A 22079-nucleotide genomic window follows, 5' to 3' on the forward strand; every position below is an offset into this window, starting at 1 on the left:
TGATGTAAAAATGTTTTCGTTTTAAAATAATTTTATTCCAATATTTAAATCTATAAGGCCTATAATATGGGCATATACTTTATTAAACCTTATGGGATTTTAATTAAACCATGTTCCAAAGGGACAGAAAAGTCACTGTGAGAAAATATTATGTTAAGTTGCTCAGCTAAGTTGTTTTTAAAAAAAAATCCATGGTCTATAATAAACAAAACAGTAGCTGATCCAAGGATTTTAAGTGGCCTCTTTTCGCCAATCTTTAATCAAACCAAATTAAACCGCGACCTCTGCAGGCGGTTAATTGCAACAATATGGGGAAGCATGTAACGTTAAAGAGACTCCACGCCGCAGCGTGGCGCTACTGTTCCAGAATAAGACGGTAAATACAGAGATAACCGTCAAAGGAGAAAAACGAGTGAAAAGGAAGAAAGAAAGGCTACATCGCAGGTTGTTTTTGTCACTGGCAGGCTCGTGTACTCATTTGTCTGTCATCTGAAATCACTCTCTGGTAACACAGTAGACGCGTCATTGGCAAAATGGACCCGAGCACGACCATCCTGCGGGTGAAGAGGAAGAGAGGCACTGACCCGGCGGACGCGCTGCTGCTGGCCTGTAAGCGGATCCGTCCGGAGGCCACGGCGGCTCGGCCCAGCGAGGAGAGTGAACCAGAGCCACAGGAGCCCAAGATAGAGAACTCCGTGTTCAAACTGGTGGCCACCGTGGTGTCGCAGGTAACTAATGTCTGAACCTCAGGAGAAACGCGCTGTATTGTTTTCGGTGGTCATGATGACGCGTAATTACGTCACGACTCGCGAGCGCACATGTCAAAACGCCTGTTAAAAAATCTCTTGCTCGACTTTTGTCCAGATGCTCTTTTAAAGTGTGTTTGTACTGTATCACTTGTTGTTCACGTCTGCTTTAAAAAAAAGAACTACAGTGTATGCTATAGTTAAATTATTGGTGGTATACTTGATGTGTCGTACAGTCCCATTGAAGACCATGGATTTATAGATTTATGTAGTAAATGATGTATGGATAGATATAATGTGTAAATAATTAGACTCATGATCAAAATAATTGTCAAAATCAAACATCAGCTGTGGTTAAATCTCTATGACCATAATTGTCTGTTTTATTGTCATTTGCTATTGTAGTCTAATGTATGTATCAATTCTCTTTACAGGATGCTCCGGTACAGCCACATGTCCGCGAGGCTCTGGCTCGCCCACGTCTGGCCCATCATGCCTTGCGGCCATCACAAGGAAGCACTCAGAGGATCATGGGTGATCTGCGCAGTGTCAAATGGAGCACCAGGCAAGAGGAACGGTACCGGATCCTGTCCAGCCACCGGGCCGGACTGCAGACAGAGCCCACTCCTGCAAGAGTAGAAGAGGAGAGCAATGACAACCAATCAGAGAGCGGTGAAGGCCTCTCTTTGGGAGAAGTGCAAGTCTTTGATATTGTGCATGAGGAGGAGGATGTCAAAATGCCTGTTAAGGTAAAGCCAAAAAAAAGTTTCCTCAGGCAACATTATGCAGAAATCATCTTGAACACTTTTTATATATTGAATGTAAATTTTTACTAAGTTTGTTTACCAATCACTCCAACTCATGGAGGAAATATGTATGCACAATTTACATTTGTCTTCAAAAGCAAATTGACTTAATGTACTTGTTGTTTTCCCCCAGACTATGTCTGACCCAGAGACAATCCTTTGTAATTCTGTGAAGATGATTCGTGAGAAGCTGAGCGTGTCGGGAGCCGGGCTCGGTACTGAACATCGAGAGAAAGAGGATGATTATGTGTATGACTTGTACTACCAGGAGACGGTCACACCAGGCTGGATCCAAGACATTCTGTCTGTCAGACCATACACACAAGAAGGAGACCTGGTTAGTTGCAGTGTTATTATTTTTGTATTACCATGTTATATTTTCAGCTTTAGTTGAATTTTTATTAAGATCATGTATCTTGTCATTATTATTATTTATTAAAATTCTAATTTTCTATTTCAAATTTAGTTTTAGTTTATATTTAGTTTATTTCCAGTTAGTGATTTTAGTGCTTCATCTTAAAGTGAGTTCTGTTACTTTGCAAGCAACATTAATATTTTGTTTGTTTGTTTTTCATCTAATATTGAAATGGTTATTTCAGCATTGTTTCAATTAACAGATGCCTTTTTTTTTTTCTTTTTTTTTTAATATATAAATAAAGAGTTTTAATATTTTAGTTTTAATAAGTTCTAATGATAACCTTTGCTTTTACTTTTATTTCATTGGTCTTTTTGCCCTCTTTTCAAATACTCAGGTCCCTGATGAAGTGGCCTGGGAGGAAGACGTGTATGAAGATGAGGATGATGAGAATGCTGAAACCAACTGGAGAAATGACTACCCCGATGAGAGCAGCGAGGATGACAGTGATGCTGAAGAGCGTTATGGAGGTCATGCATCTAAGCTCTTATATTGGTTTCTTTAAGGCCCTTTTATTTTAGATACATTTTTTTAGAAATCAAGAAGCAAAGCAAATAGCTTCTTATGAAAGCATAATTTGCAGTTGATTTGACTTCTGGTCTGCTGTGATGTCATCATATATTAAATGCATCACTCTCTCCAGGTTTCTGGAGTGAAGAGCACTCGTACAGCAGGAGGAGCTGGGAACGCTACCAGCGGGACATGATGGAGGAGTTGGAGAATGACAAAGATGAGGAGGAACGAAAGTGTAGTGATTCTGACTGAGAGCCTCTTGTGTGTGGATCCGAGCATGAGAGAGGCCATTTTTACTGACGTGTGTTGAGTGAAGCTGTATGTTCTTTTGTGAGAAGTGAATGTATGCAGTAGCCCATGTGTGTGTACTTGTGTGGGTTGCTTTGACTTGCGCGTTAGTGAGACGACTGATTTACTATTTGCGATTGATGTGAAGATGGTATGGAGAGAAAGTGGTGATATTTTGAGTTTGTGTAAGTGTGGGGTGCTTTGTGTTGTCAGTTATGTGTGTAGTGTTTGTACGTTCCCCACATCTAAGGGGAGAGAAACAAAATACCTGTAAATATGTAGATGTGTATAAAAAAAAAAATAAAGACTTCAGAATTAAACTGAAAATCTCATTTATTCAAACAGTTCTTGTCTGGTAGAAAAAATGATTTTATTGAGATATCAAATAAATTAATAGAAACCCTTGTACATAAAGGCAAATAACAATAGTTTGAAAGCTGTTCAGTGTGTTTCATGCTACAAGGTAAACATTTATCAGAGTTTTAAATCACTTCTGGACTTCCATCCTGAGATTACTGGGATTTTTACAAGAAACAATGTATTGCTTGTTTGGCCAGTCAATATTTAAGGATGATTTTATAAAAAGCTTTTTTTTTTTTTTTAGTTTAAAAATTGATGTTAACTGAATTCAAATACACCAATAGAGGCCCAAACCAAGAACAGATATACTTAAGAACATACCTGGATTGAGTAGACCAATGTTTCCAGCACATCTGATGTACTCTTCAACTTTATTCCATGTGATGCTTCATTACATGTACAGAAGCATAGCAGCAGATTTCAGCTTTCAAATGCATATAGTCACCTTCCCTCTAAAACCAGCTAAGGCATGTGGGCAACGCCACAGGAATGACCTCTCCAAATACTGTAAGAGAACTGACATACTCGTGAGAAGGTCATCTCAATTAGGACAATTTAAAAACTGGATAAAATAAATTGATAGATATTTTAAACAATTTTGATAAATATAAATCGAATTATTGACCATGTTCTTCATAATGGCACACACAAATCACTGCATCCTGTTTATGTCCTCATTTCTCTGAAAGGAATACAGTTTAGCGCTTCGATACCATTATGGCCTTCATAATCATAACAAATGGTTCTCAGGCTAATACTGCTGTACACTGGGGCTTTAGCAGAACCCTTTTATAATAAAGAAAAAGAAGAATCCAACGCAGTGACATTAAGAGTGGATCTGTGTCTTTAAAAGTGTGGAAGATCTCTTTCCTGTTGCTCCAGAAATTGGTTTCCTCTTCCTAAACCAGTGGGTTTGTGGGTCAAAGAGGTGCAAGTGTTCTAATCAACAGTGTCTAATTCGGTGAGCACACAAAAACAGGTGAACTGGGTGAAACGGGTGATGGCACCTGTGTAAGGGAGACACGCTTTAAAAAGAATCACAGTCACTATAATTTCAACTGTAAATCAGTCTTATTAAAGGACAAAATAATGTCTTTCTGCTAAAGGCCATGGTACTTACCTAACAGTTTAGTGATAATGGGTGGGCGCTTGGACACTGGAAGATAGATACCCAAGAAGTAAACAGGCACTCCGGAGAGGGCAATAGCAATTCCAATGAGTGAGTTGAGTGTGTCAGAATAAAGTGGCACAGCCACCAGGAACACAACACACAAGCAGAAGATGATGGGATACAGCAGACTCAACTGTGTATGAAGGAGAATGGAAGAAAACAATTAATTCACATATCTTATCACAAAACTGCATCTGATACTAGGATGGAAACTCCTGACTAAATCTGTCATTTCTGTTTCCCTTCTTACGGTCTCAACATTTCACATTTCTGAACATTCACATTTCTTATTCAAATGTTTGGGGTCAGTAAAAATTTTCAATGTTTTTGGAAAATTGGCTACAATTATTTGAACAAAAATACAGTAACAGTAATGTTGTGAAATATTTAAAATAACTGAAGAATATATTCTAAAATTTAATTTACTCCTGTGATTGCTTCAGTGTCAAATGATCCTTCAGAAATCAATTAAATAAGCTGATTTAGGGCTCAAGGAACTTATTATCAGTTCTGAAAACAGTTTTGCTGCTTAATTATGTCTGTACAAACTACGGTGCACGTTTCATAGATTCTTTGATTATTAAGTGAGTTCAAAAGAGCAGCATTTATTTAAAAACAGATCTTTTGTAACATTGTAAATGTCTTTACAGTCATTTTTGATTAATCCTGCTAAATCCTACCTACTAATCCTGTTGAACCATAGTGTATAACAGTATATAACAGCTTTTTGTATTGGGTTTATATGTTCAAAATACACTGTTATAGATCACACATACTTCTGCAGGGTTTTTTTCTTTTTAAACCTATGCAAACATTTTTATTTCATCTGAATAGTCTCTACTTCCTCACCTTCAGTGGCCGGGGTCTGTCTGGCTCTTTCCAGCGAAGGTAGATCTGCCCAGCAATAGACAGGCCAACGAAAAACCAGTAACTGAAGCTGTAATAGTTAATCAGCTGGAAAACATCCTCCACTGTAAGGTAGATCAGGGCCATGGCACACTGCAGACAGAAAGCACGACCTAAGTGACTTGGTCCACTAGATGGAGACAGAAAACCTCAAATGTCCCAGACTGAGAGACTCTACAACTGCATCTGTATCTGTAGAGCTAAATGTAGCATAAAATAAAAACTTGAATAACTTTTACATAAATACATTAAATAAATATTTAATTAGTATAAGTATCATATATTTATTCCAATATTCTCAGGGGTCACAGGAAATCACAATGCTAAAAGAGAATGTTAGGATGCATGCAGTGTTAATTGTGAATGAAATACACTTGCATTAAAAAGCAGAGCAGGAACTGGCGTGAATCTCTCCACGTGAATCATAGACAAAGCATCTGGAAGATGACCTTCTCGAGCTCCCACGAAGAACAACCTTCAGCGCCAAGAGACTCAATATTTATTCAAATGTATATGCATTTTCTATAAGTACACCTACTCAGGATTATAATAATTAACTAAAACCATAAAGCTAGTTGCCAAAAGAAACAGGTTTCATTTTGATTCAGTTTAATTTGATGTACTAAAAAAAAAAAAAAAAAAATTACAAAACTAATAAATTACTAATACTTTTCAATAAAAAAATTAGTTTGAAACATAAACTCTACCATAGTATACATTAATATATATTAAAATAACACTGCACGTAATCAAAAGTACTGCACAAAAATACTTCACACAAAAGATAAAAAACATCAAGGCTGTAAGAAAATTAACTTCATACTCATATACTTGCACATTCTTGACCTTAAAACAAAATCAACTGTATAAGTACATAATCATACATATCATACATGAAACACCTGAATAAACAAGTGCTATAGACATAAACAGGAATTTAAGTTCTCAGTGCATCTGAATTTTCTCAACACTCCCAAAAATCCTCTGTACTCCGCATTATCTTCCACATGGAATAGTGGCGTGAACCCCCACACGGCCCTTACAAAACAGATCCAGATGGTGTGAGCAATTGAGCAGCTCCCTATAAAAACCACAGGAGCTGAACTAAGCTTTGTTCCCCCTCCTGGAGGTTAACACCAGTCATTAAGAATAAACTTGAGGAACAAAGCAGAGGTTCAAGTGGAATAATAAAACCATAAAACCAATGCAATACAGGGCTATTTTCAAAACGCATAATACCAACACGGTTCCCAATTGGCCTCTTTAGACAGAAAATGAGGGAAAAATCTAAAGCTGTTCTGTGATGGTATGTAGAAATCAAGCTTCAGACTGACCTGGATGCAGCAATGATAGAAGCGTTAAGACCTCCGTAACAGGATAAAGCAACCGCAATAGGGATGGTCCAATTCATCACTCCCAAAGTGTGGTCTGCAAATGTCTGTGGGACGATTAGGAAACATTAGCTGTTACACTACAGACTCTACAGACATTATGACAGCACAGAAGTCTATGAATTCACCACAGCGACAGCATCACTGGCGACGATGGCACTCATGTCCAGCACAGCATAATAGGCCACGTTTGTGAGGATGTAGATGATCGTAACAAATGGCATGGAGATTGCAATGGAGAGAGGAAGGTTCCTGGGACATGCATGGACACAGATGTTTTATCTTATCAGTACCTGTTTTTACATACTGTATTTTCAGTACAGGAACTGGAACTAAGGGGCAATTTTCTCTCAAAGTGGTACCTTTCAGGGTTCTTAATCTCTTCTGTGACAAAGTTAAGCGTGTCCCAGCCTGAGTATGAGAAAAGAGCCGAGTACAATGCCAAAGCGATATTTCCCGGGTCACGAGATGAGCCTTTGAACGAATCCTCAAAGTTCATTGTAAAACCTGTGTGGGAAACATTACAAAAGTACTGAAACGATTAACAGCTTTTCAGGATCAATATATATGTGAATGCATGTGCTATTGTGATTTTCCTCTTTTGTGTTACATTTACATATTCAACATACAGATACATATTCACACTTGTACATTCTGTTAATGGACTACTAAAGAAAACATTTACAGTTATGCATTTTAGTGTGAACCTTGCTTGTTAAATAAACTAAGGAAATAAAATAAAAATAAAAATAAACAGCCAGTGAGAGAAACTATTTATTTTTAACTTAAAGAGATAATTCATCCAACATGAACAATTCTGTCGAAAATCCTTATTTAGTTTCAAGAATGTATCACTTCTGCAGAATACAAAAAGATATTTTGAAGAAATCAAGTATTTTTGGTTACCTTTGTATGAATAATAATAATAATAATAATAAACATGTAATATCTTCTTTTGTGTTCTGCAGAAAAAAAAATCATCATAGATTTGGCGTGACATGAGGGTGAACAAAAGCCACAATTTAAATTTTTGAGTGACTATCCCTTTAAGCTGACTCAAAACTCATGAGAACATTTGGCCCAGACACAAACATGCAAAACAATCATGCAAATGCTATGCTATTTTTTTTTTTACCTTGACACAGTTTCACTATCCCCGTGATAATAATAACGATGAGGGCCAGCACTTTGGCATAAGTGAAGATATCCTGCACCCTGGTACCCCACTTAACATAAGCGGAATTAATAAAGGTCAGCAGGCCTGCAATATCAAGACCATAAATCATGTTAGCATAAGAATATATATATAAGTCAATGCTAGTCGCTATAAGTCAGAGTCAGTCAGCAGGTTTTATGCAATCGGAGCTGGCAGATTTCACTGAAAATCAAAAAGACAATTGTAAGTTCCGACTTAGATTTTTTTGATTCCTTCCGGTTAGAGAAGATTAAACATTGTTTTAATTTGTTGTGCATCTATTAGCAAGTTGGTGCATGTTTCTGCATTAATTTGTCATTTTCTGGAACGACAAAGTCTGGTAATTTGTGATCCTCAGGATTTTAGCATATGATACTCAGTTTTTCTCTGGAACAAAGTCGGAAAGTATATAATGCCTAGTGTTTTAAAACACTCTGATTTTAAAAGTGATGCAAAGCATTTCAGCCTTGAATTGAATGATAACATTGGAATGCTAACTGTGTATTTGACACCAAACAACATCAGTTACTCCCCAAAGACAGCAATTCAAATGAAATTAATTTGATACTAGAATGAATTAGTGCGGAGTAGTAAACGTTTGGTTAAGTCATGGCAACACTTATGTTTAGAGTGGCACATCTAATGATGAGGTATCCAAGTGAAACAGATGTACGAGGAAAGGCACCACAGAACCAGAAGAATGGGCTCCCTGAACTCAAAAACAAGTTATTCATTAACTAACCCATGACATTTTTAAAGTTAGAACATAATGGGTCTCAACAGCTTATCACATCTCATGGTGAAAACAGAAAAATGAAAAGAGAACAGCAGAGTGAGAAAGACAACAAGAAAGTTAAAGAATGTGAAAAACAAGGGTGTAGAGCAACAGTATGTACACGTTACTCACAAATACAAGCTGCGGCAATGAGCCGAGAAGCAGAATACGGAGGCTGGCAGGTGGGGAAGAGTGGCTGAACCAAGTAGTTGGCAAAAGTAATGGCAATTACAGCTTGGCTTGTTGGTTCGATGATAAGCAGTGATGTCCAAAGACGTATAAATGCTATGAAGCCTCCAAACGACTCCAGGATGTAGGCATAACTGGCACCAGACTTAGTGATTGTTGTGCCGAGCTCGGCGTAACAGAGAGCACCCACAACTGAAAAGATGCCACCAATGGCCCAGATAACCAGAGACAGTCCATAGGAGGCACTATAGATCAGAACACCCTTTGGTGACACAAATATGCCCGAGCCAATCATGTTCCCCACGATGAGGCTTATGCCGTTCAGGAGAGAGATTTCCTTTTTGAGCTGCATGCTCTCTTTGGGTTTTGAAAGGGCTGCAGGACCCTCAGGCTGGACGTTCAGGTTTCTGGATTCAGCATCGCTCTCCATTCTGTCCACAGGCAAAAGTGGTGCCACTCAGAGACAGAAAGGGTCCTTGTCAGCCTTATCCAACCTAACAGAGCAGAAAAACTAGAGTTATATAAGGAATAGCTGGGAATGGTAATGTACATGACAATGTTAATTTGTTTGGACCAAAACTTTGAATTTTTCCCTAAAATGAAAATGTTGTCATCATTTACTCACCCTCATGTCATTACAAATCTGTAGGACTTTCTTTCTTAAGTGAAACACAAAAGAAGATCATTTGAAAGTTATTTTTTTTCTTCTCCATACAGTAAAAGTCAGTGATGTTAAACTAACTAAATTGAAAAATCCAAACAAAAAAAAAACAAAAATAATAAACATAGATAAAATATAAAATAAACACTATAAATGAAAGATAGAATAAAATATATACCGTAAACAAAATACTTTTTTATATAATTGAAGTATAAAAAGTCTACAATTAATGAACTAAAGGTAAGTATACTAATGACAAAATTAATAAAAAGTTAAACTAAAATTTAAATAATATAAAAAATATATAAAAATATTAATACATTTAAACATATTAAAACATATTAACACGCATTTATAAAAAAAAACGAATTGAAAATATTCAAAATATACTATATTAGTAGATAAATAAATGATTACTATAACACTAACAATAGAGTTCGGAGTTGTTGGACCACACTGACTATCAGTGTATAGACAAAAATAGCTCTTCTAAGGAACATCCTTCAAAAATTCTTCTTATGTGCTCCACTGAAGGAAGCAATACAGGTTTGAAACAACATGAGGGCAACTAAGGATTTATAGGATATTCATTATGGGATGAAATATTTGTGCATGTTTGATACTGCATGATAACACTGTGGATCATGCAATTACCCACACATAACAAAAGTCACATCCGGCCTCCAATGTCTAGTGATGGTGTGAAGTCAGTACAGGCCAGCATGATAAGTATATTACAGACGTGCAAAATGTGTTGATGCTAATTGACGAAAAGCTAGTGTGAAGATTGCATCATTGGGATTGTGTAAACAAGTATTTCTTTGGTGAAACATTTCATAACCCCTCTCCCAATCACAAGCTGAAAATTATATGGGTTTATATGGATTTTTAAATGAGGAAAATCACACATTTCACAATCCTGACTTGCTGTTTGTTGGCCCTCTATAAATGATTAAGCATGACATGTCTACTGCTGCCACCTCTCTTATTGTGGAAAGCTGATAGCACATTCCTCTGATTATTTGACTTTAACCACTCACTTTAACATCTATCCTTGTAAAACGCTCATTACATTAAGTGTGCCTGAAAACCAAAAGTCTTGTCTTTCAAACAGAGGGCAGATCATTTTAAATTAATATATAATATAGCATGCAATTGATAAACAAGCACTGATTAAATTGTTCCCAAATTCTCCCCAGAGAGCTTTCCTTCCCTGAGGCTTGTTTCCCATCCTAAATGATGTTTCCCAGAACTGGAACATTCACAAAAACATCTGCACTCATGACACATCAGTATACAGTGGTAAAGGGCAGTCCACTACCGTTGCCTTGGATACTCAATGACATCATTTTAGTTTTGACTTTGAATGAGATGAGTGACTTTTTTTTGTGGGAACCTGTATATCTTTTGATTGAAGCTCTTGGTGCTTTTTTCTAAGTGTGCATACACAGACTGATAGAAGTGCATGATAACAAGTTTAATCCATACAGATAAAAATTTAAAGGGAAGTACAAACAATGTAGTGAGTGTTTGAATGTGTTCTCTAGAAGGGATCTTTTGGAAGGAGAAAAAAAAGTGTTTTGGAAAGATGCATTTTCCATGTTGCATCAGCTGAGTGCTAACACCCATTGAACTGACTGTTTGTCTGTCCTTACAGCCTCGTTGTCATTCTAATTAAATATTTAAATAAGGTCAATAACAACGACTGGTTTCATCACACCATTTTAATTTTGTTTAATTGTTATTCCTTATTATGTTTTATATATATATATATATATATATATATATATATATATATATATATATATATATATATATATATATATATATATATATATGTTAAATACAATTACTTTTCATCCTCTTGCATTATTCTCAAAAAACTGTTTTGCTATCACTTAGATTAAGAGATTTAGAAATCCAACTAGAAACTGAAGGGGTATAATAAAATATAATAAGAAAAGAAAGCTAAAATCACTTAAAAACAGCTACAACAACTTGGCACACCGCGATCAAAACAAGTTGATATTTGGCAACCCTCTTTGTTACATCGAGACTCGCAGCAGTCGCATTAAAGTAAAGAAAAGAAAGGTCGGGTTCTATACAAAATGAGAAATGTATTAGGCTACATGTAATCGGCTGACACAAACATAATGAAATAAGTAAAACAGCACAAGTGTCTGAAACTACATGACGACGTGTTAGGAGACTTTCATGCTAAGGTTGTCCTCAAGCATATCAGCTGTTCAACAAAACAACCCCATCAGAGCTTTAAAAACGCGCTGTCATGTAGTCTGTTCTGTTCTGTGGGTAAGAATTTGGAGCGACGGACTAATGAATATAGCTCTTATAAATCTAAGTTCTATTTCTGGCATAGTGAAAGACTGGAATAAACGCAAAGCATTCTGTAATGATTGGATGATGATGAGAAGCGACATCCTGTTTTTCTAACGATCGGGCGCAGCAGAATATGAGACACGATCACTGCGTGATTTTAACAGAGATATTCTCCGCTCCACTTTTTTCATTCAACATATTGAAGACATTCAGTTCATTACTTTATTAGAAAGAAAAAAAAAAGAATAAAAATAATGGAATTATACCAGGATAGCTGTTCTCGCTGATTTAACACAAGCAGCAAAGTCCTTATTCTTCTTCTTTCAACGTTAAAAACATAAACATGTCCTTACCTTGTTGTGTCCTTCGTTTATCTTCTTTGTCTAACTGGTGACATTAGCGGACATGGCAGCATCTTTAACTACAGCAAAAAAAGATAAGGGCAAGCTGCCAGAATGTCACGTGACACCGGTAAAAATTAATGTCACGTGGGTTTATTTGCGAATCAGACAGACCAACACGGATTGTCAACAGACCCATTCAGGTGTTCTCTTACTGCCAATAGCAACTCGTTTAAAAGTAATGTTTTCGTGTGTATGTGTTTAAGTGGTTTCTTATTAACGCTGCTTCACACCTGAATACTGTAGGTTCAAAGTCAAGCGATTAACTTTAAAGTGAGGAATAGGGTTTTGTTGCAGAGAAAGGGATAAAAAGCATAAGGTATTTTGTTATAGGCTATATATATATATATATATATATATATATAAAGTTTTATGCTCATCAAGGCTGTATTTATTTGATAAAAAATACAGTAAAAATAAATCTTTAAATATATTATTACAATTAAATTTATTCCTGACATGCCAAAAATACATTTTTAAACATTATAAGACTTTGCTGTCACAACTTAATGTATCCTCAATGAATATAAGTTTTATTATCTATTAAAAAACTATTTCACTTAGTCCAAATTGTGAACAGTACATGGGAACAAATATTTTGAGTCCTGCAACTGTGGTTCTTTTAATAACATGTTACCTTCACTAGTTCATTTTGAATGGCCCTCCATTACTAATGGGGCAATTAAAAATACAAATCAAATGTTTTTTTTTTTTTTTTTTATGAGCATAGCTTTATTTATAATGGATTTAATATTTATAATAATTATAGGATATATTTTTATTATATTTATAATAATCATTCTTAATATATAAAATAAAGTTCTCTACAATATATAATACAATATACACTGCTGAAGCTACTTGAATTTCAAAGTCAAAGACATTTCACTTCTAACATTGTAATGTAGGTAAAGGCCCCATAGCAAGGACCATTCATGTCTTTTAAAACTAACCAGTGTAAAGATCATGGTAGGTACTGTATGTGGCATGGTATTGACCTGAGTACTACCAAGTAATAGCTGTTCTCCAAGAAGTGGATCTTGTGTAAAAGCTCAGGTCAAACGCTGAAGGGACACATACTGTTAAACCATGGTAAAGACAAAACAGTATATTATACTACATATTATCATTTAATGCCATTTTTTATACCATGTTTTTTCCATACATCTTTATTTATTTTTGCTTTATACATGCCATACTACAAACTGTACACAGGGAATACAAAAATAATGTCTTGTTGCAAGATACACTACAATCAGAAACTACTGAATCTATTGTGCAACATGCACAACTGTAAATCTAGGATTAAAGTCTAAGATTAAAAACATGCACCCTTGAAAATGTGTAGTACACACAAGATAAATGTGGTTATAATACAGAAAATATTTGTGAGTGCAACTGTGAGTGCAAGTTGCAAAGTATGATTAAGAGAAACAGCCTCATCTTTCCTAAAGGTTCTTTTCAAAATAATCTGTTTCTGTGTGATGACTTTTTTCTCTCTACAAAAAAGGAATATATTTGCCCATTCATCTGCACGTCATCATGTTCAAAGGTATTTGACAAATCCCTTTTTTAAGCAAACAATGGCATCATCAGTACCCTTTATAAATGTTAATTTGATGAGCTTTTTAGATCCAATACTAAAACTGCATTGCAGCATACCCTTCCAGAGAGTCTGACTCTCTTCTTCTGTTATACAGCAGTCCAAACAAGAACACACAAACCATCTCAACATATTAAAGACACATTACAGTGCCATACAAATCTTATATCAATCTGATATCAGTTGTTTCATGTGCAGTTACTGCATTTTGCCTTTGCATAACAGTCGCGGCATTCTGCCATAATTTAACCAGCATGCCACCTATGAGTGGTCTGAGCATTTTCAGTGGATACTAAACCTAAAGTCGTGGCCACCAAGATAGCAACATTTTCACCAAGGCAGGCACAGATGTCAAGCAAACAGCGTGTGCGTGCAGTCAAGGTCAGGGCCGCAGTGATGATCTCATACGTCTCGCGGGTCACAGCCTGTCTGGCTCGCAACACGTCAAGTACGTTGTTGAGTCGGCCCTCAGTCATGAAGCGAACAATGGCCTCCCGTCTTTCTTGCAGAAGTTGGCAACAGCTCCTTCCCGCAGACAGTTGACATTTAACTAGAGAAAGAGGAAGGAGCAGAGTATATGATAACAGTGTAAGCATTGAGTTAACACAAAGATAGCATTTATCCATCATTTTTATATTGTTCTGTTATTATATATGTGACCAAAGCAAATCAGATCAACCTAGGTTCAGACATTGTACAGCTGTTAATGATCTTAAGAAATAAGAGAGATTATAATTAGTTAACAGGTCATTACAATAAATAAATATTAGAAATAGAAATAATGCACACACTTTGCTGTTAAGTAAAATATATATTAAATATATACAAAAGTTTGGGGGTTTTCTGTTCATCAAAGATGCATTAAATTAATAACAAAATAGTAAAGAAATGTATAATGTTACAAAAAAATTATGTGTCAAATTCATCTAAGAAACATGAAAAATAAAATTTGATTAAGTAAATGCCACCTTGGTATGCAAAACAGTAAAAAAAAAAAAATTACTATCCAAAGTGCACACACACAGAGCAGTGAACACACATAAACTGTGAACACACACCCAGAGCAGTGGACAGCCATTTATGCAGCGGCGCCCGGGGAGCAGTTTTGGGTTCAGTGCCTTGCTCAAGGGCACCTAAATCGTGGTATTGCCGGCCCAAGATTCGAACCTATAACCCTAGGGTTAGGAGTCAAACTCTAACCACTAGGCCACAACTTCCCCACTTTAAATCATAGTGTATTTTTTTTTTTTAAATTGTCTTGTCCTTAAGCCAGTGACTTCACTGGGACAAAACCTTCTATACTACTAGCATTTAAAAGTACAAAACAAGACTAATTCTGAGAAAAACAAAAACCCTCTGGGGAGGAAACACACTGGACACAGATAAGGAATGAGTGGGGCAGTCATTCAGGAAGCGAATGAGCACAGTCCCACAGAACTGCTTACTGCGCACATGTAAAGATCTGATACATTTGCTGTGTCCAGGTAGTTATGCCAGCAGTATGTACACAAAATTCCTCCAGATTTATTTAGCTAAAATACATCAGGCAATTGAGAGCGTAAGAGAGCAGAGCTCTTCCAGATGGATTAAAGTGCACAGCAATGGCATGTTTGTGCTATCGGTCCAAACTCATATGTTGGAAATGTGCAGGACAAGAATGGAGAGAGTTAGAGAGATTCACAAACTTATAATGTCAGGACATTTTGGAGACCTAACTAATTTCTCACCTTGGTTGCCAGCGTTGTTTTGTGGGTTGATCTGGAATATCATAGTGGGGGAAACACATGGGGACCTTAAAGATGCAGAGCTCTGTCTCTGGGGAACTCCGGGACGTCCATTAATCTGAGTGAAACCATTATCACTGCAGGAGTTATTGGACTGGAGTGAACTTTTGCCAGTATCTATAAAAGCAGGGCAGGGAACAACATAATTATAAGACAATTTATAGTAATAAAATGATAAACTGCATACAAAATACGATCAAATGATTGCTCACTAACCCCTACAACATCCAATCTGAGGACAACCTCTTGTTGCTATTGGCAGAGGAGCCTTTACTTTTGCATTCGGTGGAGACACTGGCAGAGTTTCATTCTGGGGAATCACCTTGGAGTTCCAATGTTTTGTGGTACTTTTGCAATTATTGTCCTGTTGGTGGTAAAAAAATAATAATAATAATAAAAAAAACAGTCAGCTGTCAGAATCCAAAAGCTTTAAGTTAAATAAAAAAGTTATTTATTATGCACACACACACACACACACACGATGGTATGGTTGCTTCTATTGCTCTCCTCATTTGTAAGTCGCTTTGGATAAAAGCGTCTGCTATATGATAAAATGTAAATGTAGAGCACTTCAACAAAAAATCAAGTAAAACTTGTTCAAAATAAATGCACCAGTTGTCCTACCTCTAGGTTATGTAGCTCAATAGGCAACTCCCAGGATGAGCGCATTTTACAGCTCAGTAGCCTCCTCTCCTGGTGAAACAGACACACACAAATACACAATCAGTTCTTCTCATCTGTATTAAAATGAATTTCAAAAATCAACATGATTTGGAGTCCACGATCGCTAGTCAAAATGTTTCTAATTTGACATATAGCTACATATTGTTGATTTGAAAAATTAATAATATTGTTATTAGCATTGTCTTCATTTTGCTTTAATGAAAGCAGCATTTGAGCTGCATGAAGTTCACAAGTTTGTAAGAATGATTTGATCCAAAGAGCATCTTGTTCTTCAGTGGAAGGAATATCTTACCTTTTGAACAGTTTATTTAATATCTTTATTGGATCACTGGCCAGAAAATCTTAAATGTTTATTTTTTATTCTTAACTTTTACTTTGTAGAATGACTTTAGATCCCACTTAATAAAATGTATTTATATATTTATTTATATATTTAATTAATAAAAGTACCTTGCATGTTTTCAGATGAAGAACAGCTTCGCTGAAAGTCTGTGGACCAAACACTGCCAAGGTTTTCCTTAGAACCACAGCACACTCTGTATGAGCAGAACATAATTAGTGATTAAGTAATATTGGATAACATCTCTAAGAGCTATAAAAATTCCATAACTCACCCTCAGCTGATGGTCGTTTTTTAGGGTCACTGTTCAAGCATCTAATGATGAGCTGGGTGAGGGCATGGCTTTGAGGTGTCATTGGTGGCAGAAGGTCAACCTCCAAACCAAGCTCCAATTTGGTCTGAAGCTGATCAATACCTGTAAGAAAATTATTGTCTTCAGGCAAATGGATGATGAAAAATCCTTCTCACTGAATAAGACAATTTTTAGATTACACGGAAGAGATAACATACCTTCACATGGACGCTTTCTATTCAACGTTTCCCACAGAAGAACCCCAAAACTGGAAAATCATGAAAAAGAAAAAAAATCAACAATTCCACTCTAACATACAGCCGAAACAATCTAAAATGTTGAAATAATGCACCTCACCTATATATGTCAGCCTCAACAGAAGGAACAGCACCTTGAATGACTTCAGGTGACACATAGGCCAGATCTCTGTAACATGGTCCACGGCAATTAGACGTGCTCAAGTCCAGGTTTATTTCTTGACCCCAGTCACACAACTACAATGCAACACACATTTTAAAAGTTGAAGTTACTATGCAACAGTACAAAAAACATATTTTAAGGTATTTATTTATATTGTTTGCCAATACCTTGGCACAGTACTGTTGGTTGAGAAGAACATTAGTGGCTTTCAGGGCTCCATGAGGCAGACGAATGGCATGGAGATGAGCTAAACCTTTAGAAACGTCCAAAAGGATCCGAAGACAAAGAGCCATTGAAAGCTCTGGAAACATGTCTGACTAATGAAAGCAAAACAAAAAAAAGAGTCACTTTCAGTTGTACCTGGCTAATAAATAAGAATGCATTTCCTGAAAGAAGAAGTTACAGTATATTACTGATGACACAATAGCTAAAAGCGAATGCATGTATTGGAATGCTATTCACTGGTTGGCACTATTTTAAGTGCCTAGGGGATTTCCACTTTCTTGCTGTCAGAAAAGTCAACACCATCTTCTAAAGAAAAAAAATCACATTTACTTCCTGTTTTAGATAACAGGCTCATCAGGTATGTTAACACACCTGTCTTGGACTCATTAAATCATCTTTTTAAATTAAGTATTTTATCTAGCTATTGAAGTTGTATTTTGTTTTTTTGTTTTTTTACTAAGTTTACACTTACCTCATGCAGTAATGAATCTAGAGATCCTTCAGTCATCCAGTCCCACACCAGCCCAACCAGAGAATGAGATGTGTACACACCCAATGGGACTAAAACTTGCTCAGAACACACCCGACCCAGCATTCCTTCTTTCTTTAACCTGTCGACCCATTTACTGATACCACACACACACACACACACACACACACACACACAGTTTTGTTTTCCATTGTTTGCAGTGGAAATACCCTATAGCCTAGATTGCACAATGTTTGAACAAAGATTTTACACTGCAACATTTAATAGAGTTTAGTTTGATTGTTTATTTGTTCATTAATATTAACATTTACTATTACTATTCATATTATTTTAACGTTTTACAATTATTAATTAGCTATTTGGTACTAATTAATCAATATTATTTAGTAAATATTCAATGTATTAGACCTATATATGAATATTTACTATGCAAAGCGCAACAAATAAACGTGCAAAACTGATAAGTCGAATAAATGATGAGTGAAAATGTCGTTTACCTATCCTTGATTAACTTGACAGCCACTTTGCGTCCTGTCCTCCCGAAATGTCCTCGCAAGCACGCACCTACACTCGTTCGGACCAAAACTACATCGCGCAAGTCTTTCTCGTCAATCATCTGCAGATGACTGGCCTGAGCCATTCCTCTGGACCCAGTCGATTTCAGCCCTGCTGGGATGATGAGAGAATGCTCAACTAGATTCATTTGCTGTCAGGAATAGAAAATGAAAGGAGTCGAGAGCCCGGCCCCATATCGCGTGCTCATGACACGTCACTTGTTTACTTCGCATTCTATTGGCTGTTGAGGTCACAGAAATCCCCGGCTATTTTTAACAAAGTCACGAAGTCTTGAAAAACAATTCCAATTTCACTAATAATTGATTCACCTGGGTTTGAGAGAGGGTAACACCTACAGACATATTAAAGTTTGATATGCAAAGAAAGTGATAGATTGCTTGCTGATCTCACTGCTAACCTTTTTTTTTTCAATCCATGCACACAAAAATCAACATAAATCTCAAGTATACGCTAAATATATGTTGTACACAGTGAAGCTGAATGAAATATATGTTAGGGTAAGAAAATAGCTATTCAGTCATACAGTGATAAAGGCAACGGTGTTTCAAGATTTTTTTTTTAACATTGTAAAGTAGGCTTTGTTCTTCTCTGATTTTTCTTCAAATATAACATGTGATTGTTTTCTTTTACTTGATTCTCTCTCTCTGTGTGTGTGTGTGTATATATATATGTATATATATATATATATATTTTACCTAAAAAATATAAACCTTGGCGCCAGTGGTAACAAGACATGATGGATCCATATTCTCATTCTGTTTACGCCAAATTCTGTCTCTACCAAATGAATGTCTCAACAGAAATCGAGACTCATTAGACCAGGCAACATTTTTCCAGTCTTCAACGGTCCAATTTTGGTGAGCTCGTGCAAACTGTAGCCTCTTTTTCCCATTTGTAGTGGAAATGAGTGGTACCCGGTGGGGTCTTTTGCTGTTGTAGCCCATCCGTCTCAAGGTTGTGCCTGTTGTGGCTTCACAAATGCTTTGCTGCATGCCTCGGTTGTAACGAGTGGTTATTTCAATCAAAGATGCTCTTCTATCAACTTGAAGTAGTCGGCCCATTCTCCTCTGAACTGTAGCATCAACAAGGCATTTTCGCCCACAGGACTGCTGCATACTGGATATTTTTCACTTTTCTCACCATTCTTTGTAAACCCTTGAAATAGTTGTGCGTGAAAATCCCAGTAATTGAGCAGATTGTGTAATACTCAGACCGGCCTATCTGGCACCAACAACCATGCCACGCTCAAAATTGCTAAATCAACTTTCTTTCCCATTCTGACATTCAGTTTGGAGTTCAGGAGATTGTCTTCACCAGGACCAAACCCTAAATGCATTGAAGCAACTGCCATGTGATTGGTTGATTAGATAATTGCATTAATGAAAAATTGAACAGGTGTAATCCTTTAGGTTAGTGTACATATATATATATATATATATATATATATATATATATATATATATATATATATATATATATATATATATATATATATATTCATTTAATTATTTTTGTAATTTATGTAGGCTACGTTTGTATGTATTTATGGTTGAAATATTTTGAGGGCAAAAATGATATCTCTGAAGCACATGGATTGTTGAACAATGTTGGGGAAAATAGTGCTGGAAGTGTCACCCACTAAAACAGGGTCATCTAAGGGTAAATCATTGGTGTGGTTTATGAAGTCTATTAACATCATCAAAATGAAGATTGTCACTTTTTTTCCAAGTATTCATCACTTCCCCTTAGCCTACTTCATTTGTCCTGAAAGTAATGACCGCATGAATAACATCATACTAGCCATACAAAATAGCTATAAAGGGAAGGCAATAAGGCAGGGGAGTGGAAATAGACAGGCAACAGTTATTAATTATTAACCACTCAGCACACATTTAACATAGCAATTTTTATTAGCGTATACATACACTGTGTCTACATTGCCTCCAGTCATAACGGTATCACATGGCTAACATATGCTACTTCTACAGCTGTGGGTGTGTTAGCTCATCATGTGACTCCATCTTTCTCAACAATAAAAGCAATTTCCTCTTTTTTCTCAGATGTCTGCCGAAATTGCAAAAAGAGGTGTCTGTCACACACTTGGGGTTTTCTTTGCAAGGCTAAAACTTAGAATTAAGCCTTACACCATTTGCTGATCCATTATCAACGTGACAAGTGAATGGGAAGTGATATTTCTATCTTAAAGAAAAGGGGATGTCCATAGTGACATAACTCATAATAGAAAGTATTCTTGTGAGTCATTTATTGGTTTATCACTTTCACGCTCTGTTATCTCAGAAAAAAAAAAAAAACTATTGTCACTTTTACTGTTAATTTATTACTGTAACTGTTTTATTATAAATTATTGTACATGAGCAAAAAGAGGCATTTAGAATTTCTAACGATAAATAAAATTAAATATAGATAACAGAGTTAAACAGATACTGCCAATGATTCACATTGTTGAGCTATTGTAATCTGATAAAACTAGTCAATACATAGATTTTTTTTTTTATCCAAAAATGATTAACATTTATCATTACCTGAGCAATACAAGACTAAAGGCATAAAATTCATTACAGATGCAATCAGTCTTACTATTTCCATGCTACTTGATGGAAAATGTCTAGGCTTGTTCCCTTTATCTGGTTTCCTAGTCTTGCCATCAACCCTCACTTGTTAAATTGAACAAATAAACTTTAATAATTTTATATATAAAAAAATTAAGTTATGTGACACATCTAGATTCTTCTCAGTATTCGTCTGCTCTGATATGAATTCATGAGTGTATGTCAGTGATCTATTGCATGTACGTGTGTAAGTGAGTACTCCACTCAAGAGTCAGTAAAACCCCTTATGCAACTTTCCACAAAGGAGCTGCAACACAGTGAACAAACTGTAAACTAGGAGTTTAGATGAAAATCAAGCTGAACAAAGGGGAACTTTGACGCAATACCCATAATGTTAATATTTTCCATAGAACATCAGAATGCAATACAGGGCTCATTCCTAGGCTATACCACAAAGACAACAGAACATTCCAGCAGATCGTCATGGAATTTTTAAATGTATTTATAAAAATAAAATAAAAAATACAGCATTAAAGCAAGAATATAAGAACATTTCCAATGCAATGTAAGGTGTAGTAAAGAATCAGCAACTTATGTTGTATTTTATTTATAATAGCCTAATTGTTAAATTTTTGTGATATGTTGATATTATATGTTCTATTTAATGTCATACCAAAAGTACCTTATATGTCTACTGTTGGAGCAGAAAACCATGGCAAATTCATTATTAAATGCAACTTATTTGGCCAGTTAAGTGAATTCTGACTGTGATAAATTGTGGTGGGCGTGTAATCACGCTTTGGGGATATTTTATCTGTTAAGGTGACTGGGAAACTCATGAAGATAAATAATGGATGGATACAGAAAGTTCCTGCTGGAAATATGCTGAAGTCCACAAGAGCACTGGGACTTGGATGATGGTTCATCTTCCAAATCAACAA

At 36.0% G+C, this 22079-nt stretch overlaps 3 protein-coding genes across 4 annotated transcripts; 1 reads left to right on the forward strand and 2 right to left on the reverse strand.

Annotated features, from left to right (window-relative positions):
- Nucleotides 1-372: 372 nt before the first annotated feature.
- Nucleotides 373-3095, forward strand: slc7a6os (solute carrier family 7 member 6 opposite strand). Its single transcript, XM_026211867.1, has 5 exons — nt 373-728; nt 1181-1495; nt 1686-1889; nt 2305-2437; nt 2611-3095. The coding sequence occupies exons 1-5, from the start codon at nt 534-536 to the stop codon at nt 2730-2732; spliced, it is 969 nt and encodes a 322-aa protein (XP_026067652.1). The 5' UTR covers nt 373-533; the 3' UTR covers nt 2733-3095.
- Nucleotides 3084-12215, reverse strand: slc7a6 (solute carrier family 7 member 6). Its single transcript, XM_026211866.1, has 10 exons — nt 12107-12215; nt 8699-9249; nt 7732-7857; nt 6959-7103; nt 6725-6848; nt 6540-6643; nt 5584-5680; nt 5149-5298; nt 4249-4432; nt 3084-4135 (listed from the first exon to the last, which is right to left on the reverse strand). The coding sequence occupies exons 2-10, from the start codon at nt 9183-9185 to the stop codon at nt 4068-4070; spliced, it is 1485 nt and encodes a 494-aa protein (XP_026067651.1). The 5' UTR covers nt 9186-9249; nt 12107-12215; the 3' UTR covers nt 3084-4067.
- A 1056-nt stretch (nt 12216-13271) lies between these two features.
- On the reverse strand, nt 13272-18720 carry LOC113049481 (receptor-interacting serine/threonine-protein kinase 2). Of its 2 annotated transcripts, none has more exons than XM_026211868.1 (11): nt 18490-18720; nt 17975-18128; nt 17445-17594; nt 17215-17351; nt 17076-17125; nt 16840-16998; nt 16676-16761; nt 16166-16234; nt 15758-15905; nt 15485-15658; nt 13272-14307 (listed from the first exon to the last, which is right to left on the reverse strand). In XM_026211868.1, the coding sequence occupies exons 1-11, from the start codon at nt 18693-18695 to the stop codon at nt 14003-14005; spliced, it is 1638 nt and encodes a 545-aa protein (XP_026067653.1). In that variant the 5' UTR covers nt 18696-18720; the 3' UTR covers nt 13272-14002. The 2 variants fall into 2 exon arrangements, with proteins under 2 accessions (XP_026067653.1, XP_026067654.1); XM_026211869.1 differs by having other exon boundaries at nt 16840-16980; nt 18490-18719.
- Between the last annotated feature and the right edge of the window lie 3359 nt (nt 18721-22079).

Source organism: Carassius auratus, chromosome 30 (genome assembly GCF_003368295.1).
Source record: "Carassius auratus strain Wakin chromosome 30, ASM336829v1, whole genome shotgun sequence".
Taxonomy (NCBI): Eukaryota; Metazoa; Chordata; class Actinopteri; order Cypriniformes; family Cyprinidae; genus Carassius; species Carassius auratus.

Bases quoted from the DNA above. Each gene is read 5' to 3' on its own strand.
- slc7a6os (XM_026211867.1), top strand. From the start codon at position 534: ATGGACCCGAGCACGACCATCCTGCGGGTGAAGAGGAAGAGAGGCACT. The intron at 1,890-2,304 runs GTTAGTTGCAGT...TCAAATACTCAG, and splicing joins ACACACAAGAAGGAGACCTG to GTCCCTGATGAAGTGGCCTG. The intron at 2,438-2,610 runs GTCATGCATCTA...CACTCTCTCCAG, and splicing joins TGCTGAAGAGCGTTATGGAG to GTTTCTGGAGTGAAGAGCAC.
- slc7a6 (XM_026211866.1), bottom strand. From the start codon at position 9,185: ATGGAGAGCGATGCTGAATCCAGAAACCTGAACGTCCAGCCTGAGGGT. The intron at 7,858-8,698 runs GTGAGTAACGTG...TTGATATTGCAG, and splicing joins CATTGCCGCAGCTTGTATTT to GCCTGCTGACCTTTATTAAT. The intron at 7,104-7,731 runs GTAAAAAAAAAA...TTTCCCACACAG, and splicing joins GATAGTGAAACTGTGTCAAG to GTTTTACAATGAACTTTGAG.
- LOC113049481 (XM_026211868.1), bottom strand. From the start codon at position 18,695: ATGAATCTAGTTGAGCATTCTCTCATCATCCCAGCAGGGCTGAAATCG. The intron at 17,352-17,444 runs GTATTGGCAAAC...GTTGCATTGTAG, and splicing joins ACCAACAGTACTGTGCCAAG to TTGTGTGACTGGGGTCAAGA. The intron at 17,126-17,214 runs GTGAGGTGCATT...ATGATTTTCCAG, and splicing joins GTTGAGGCTGACATATATAG to TTTTGGGGTTCTTCTGTGGG.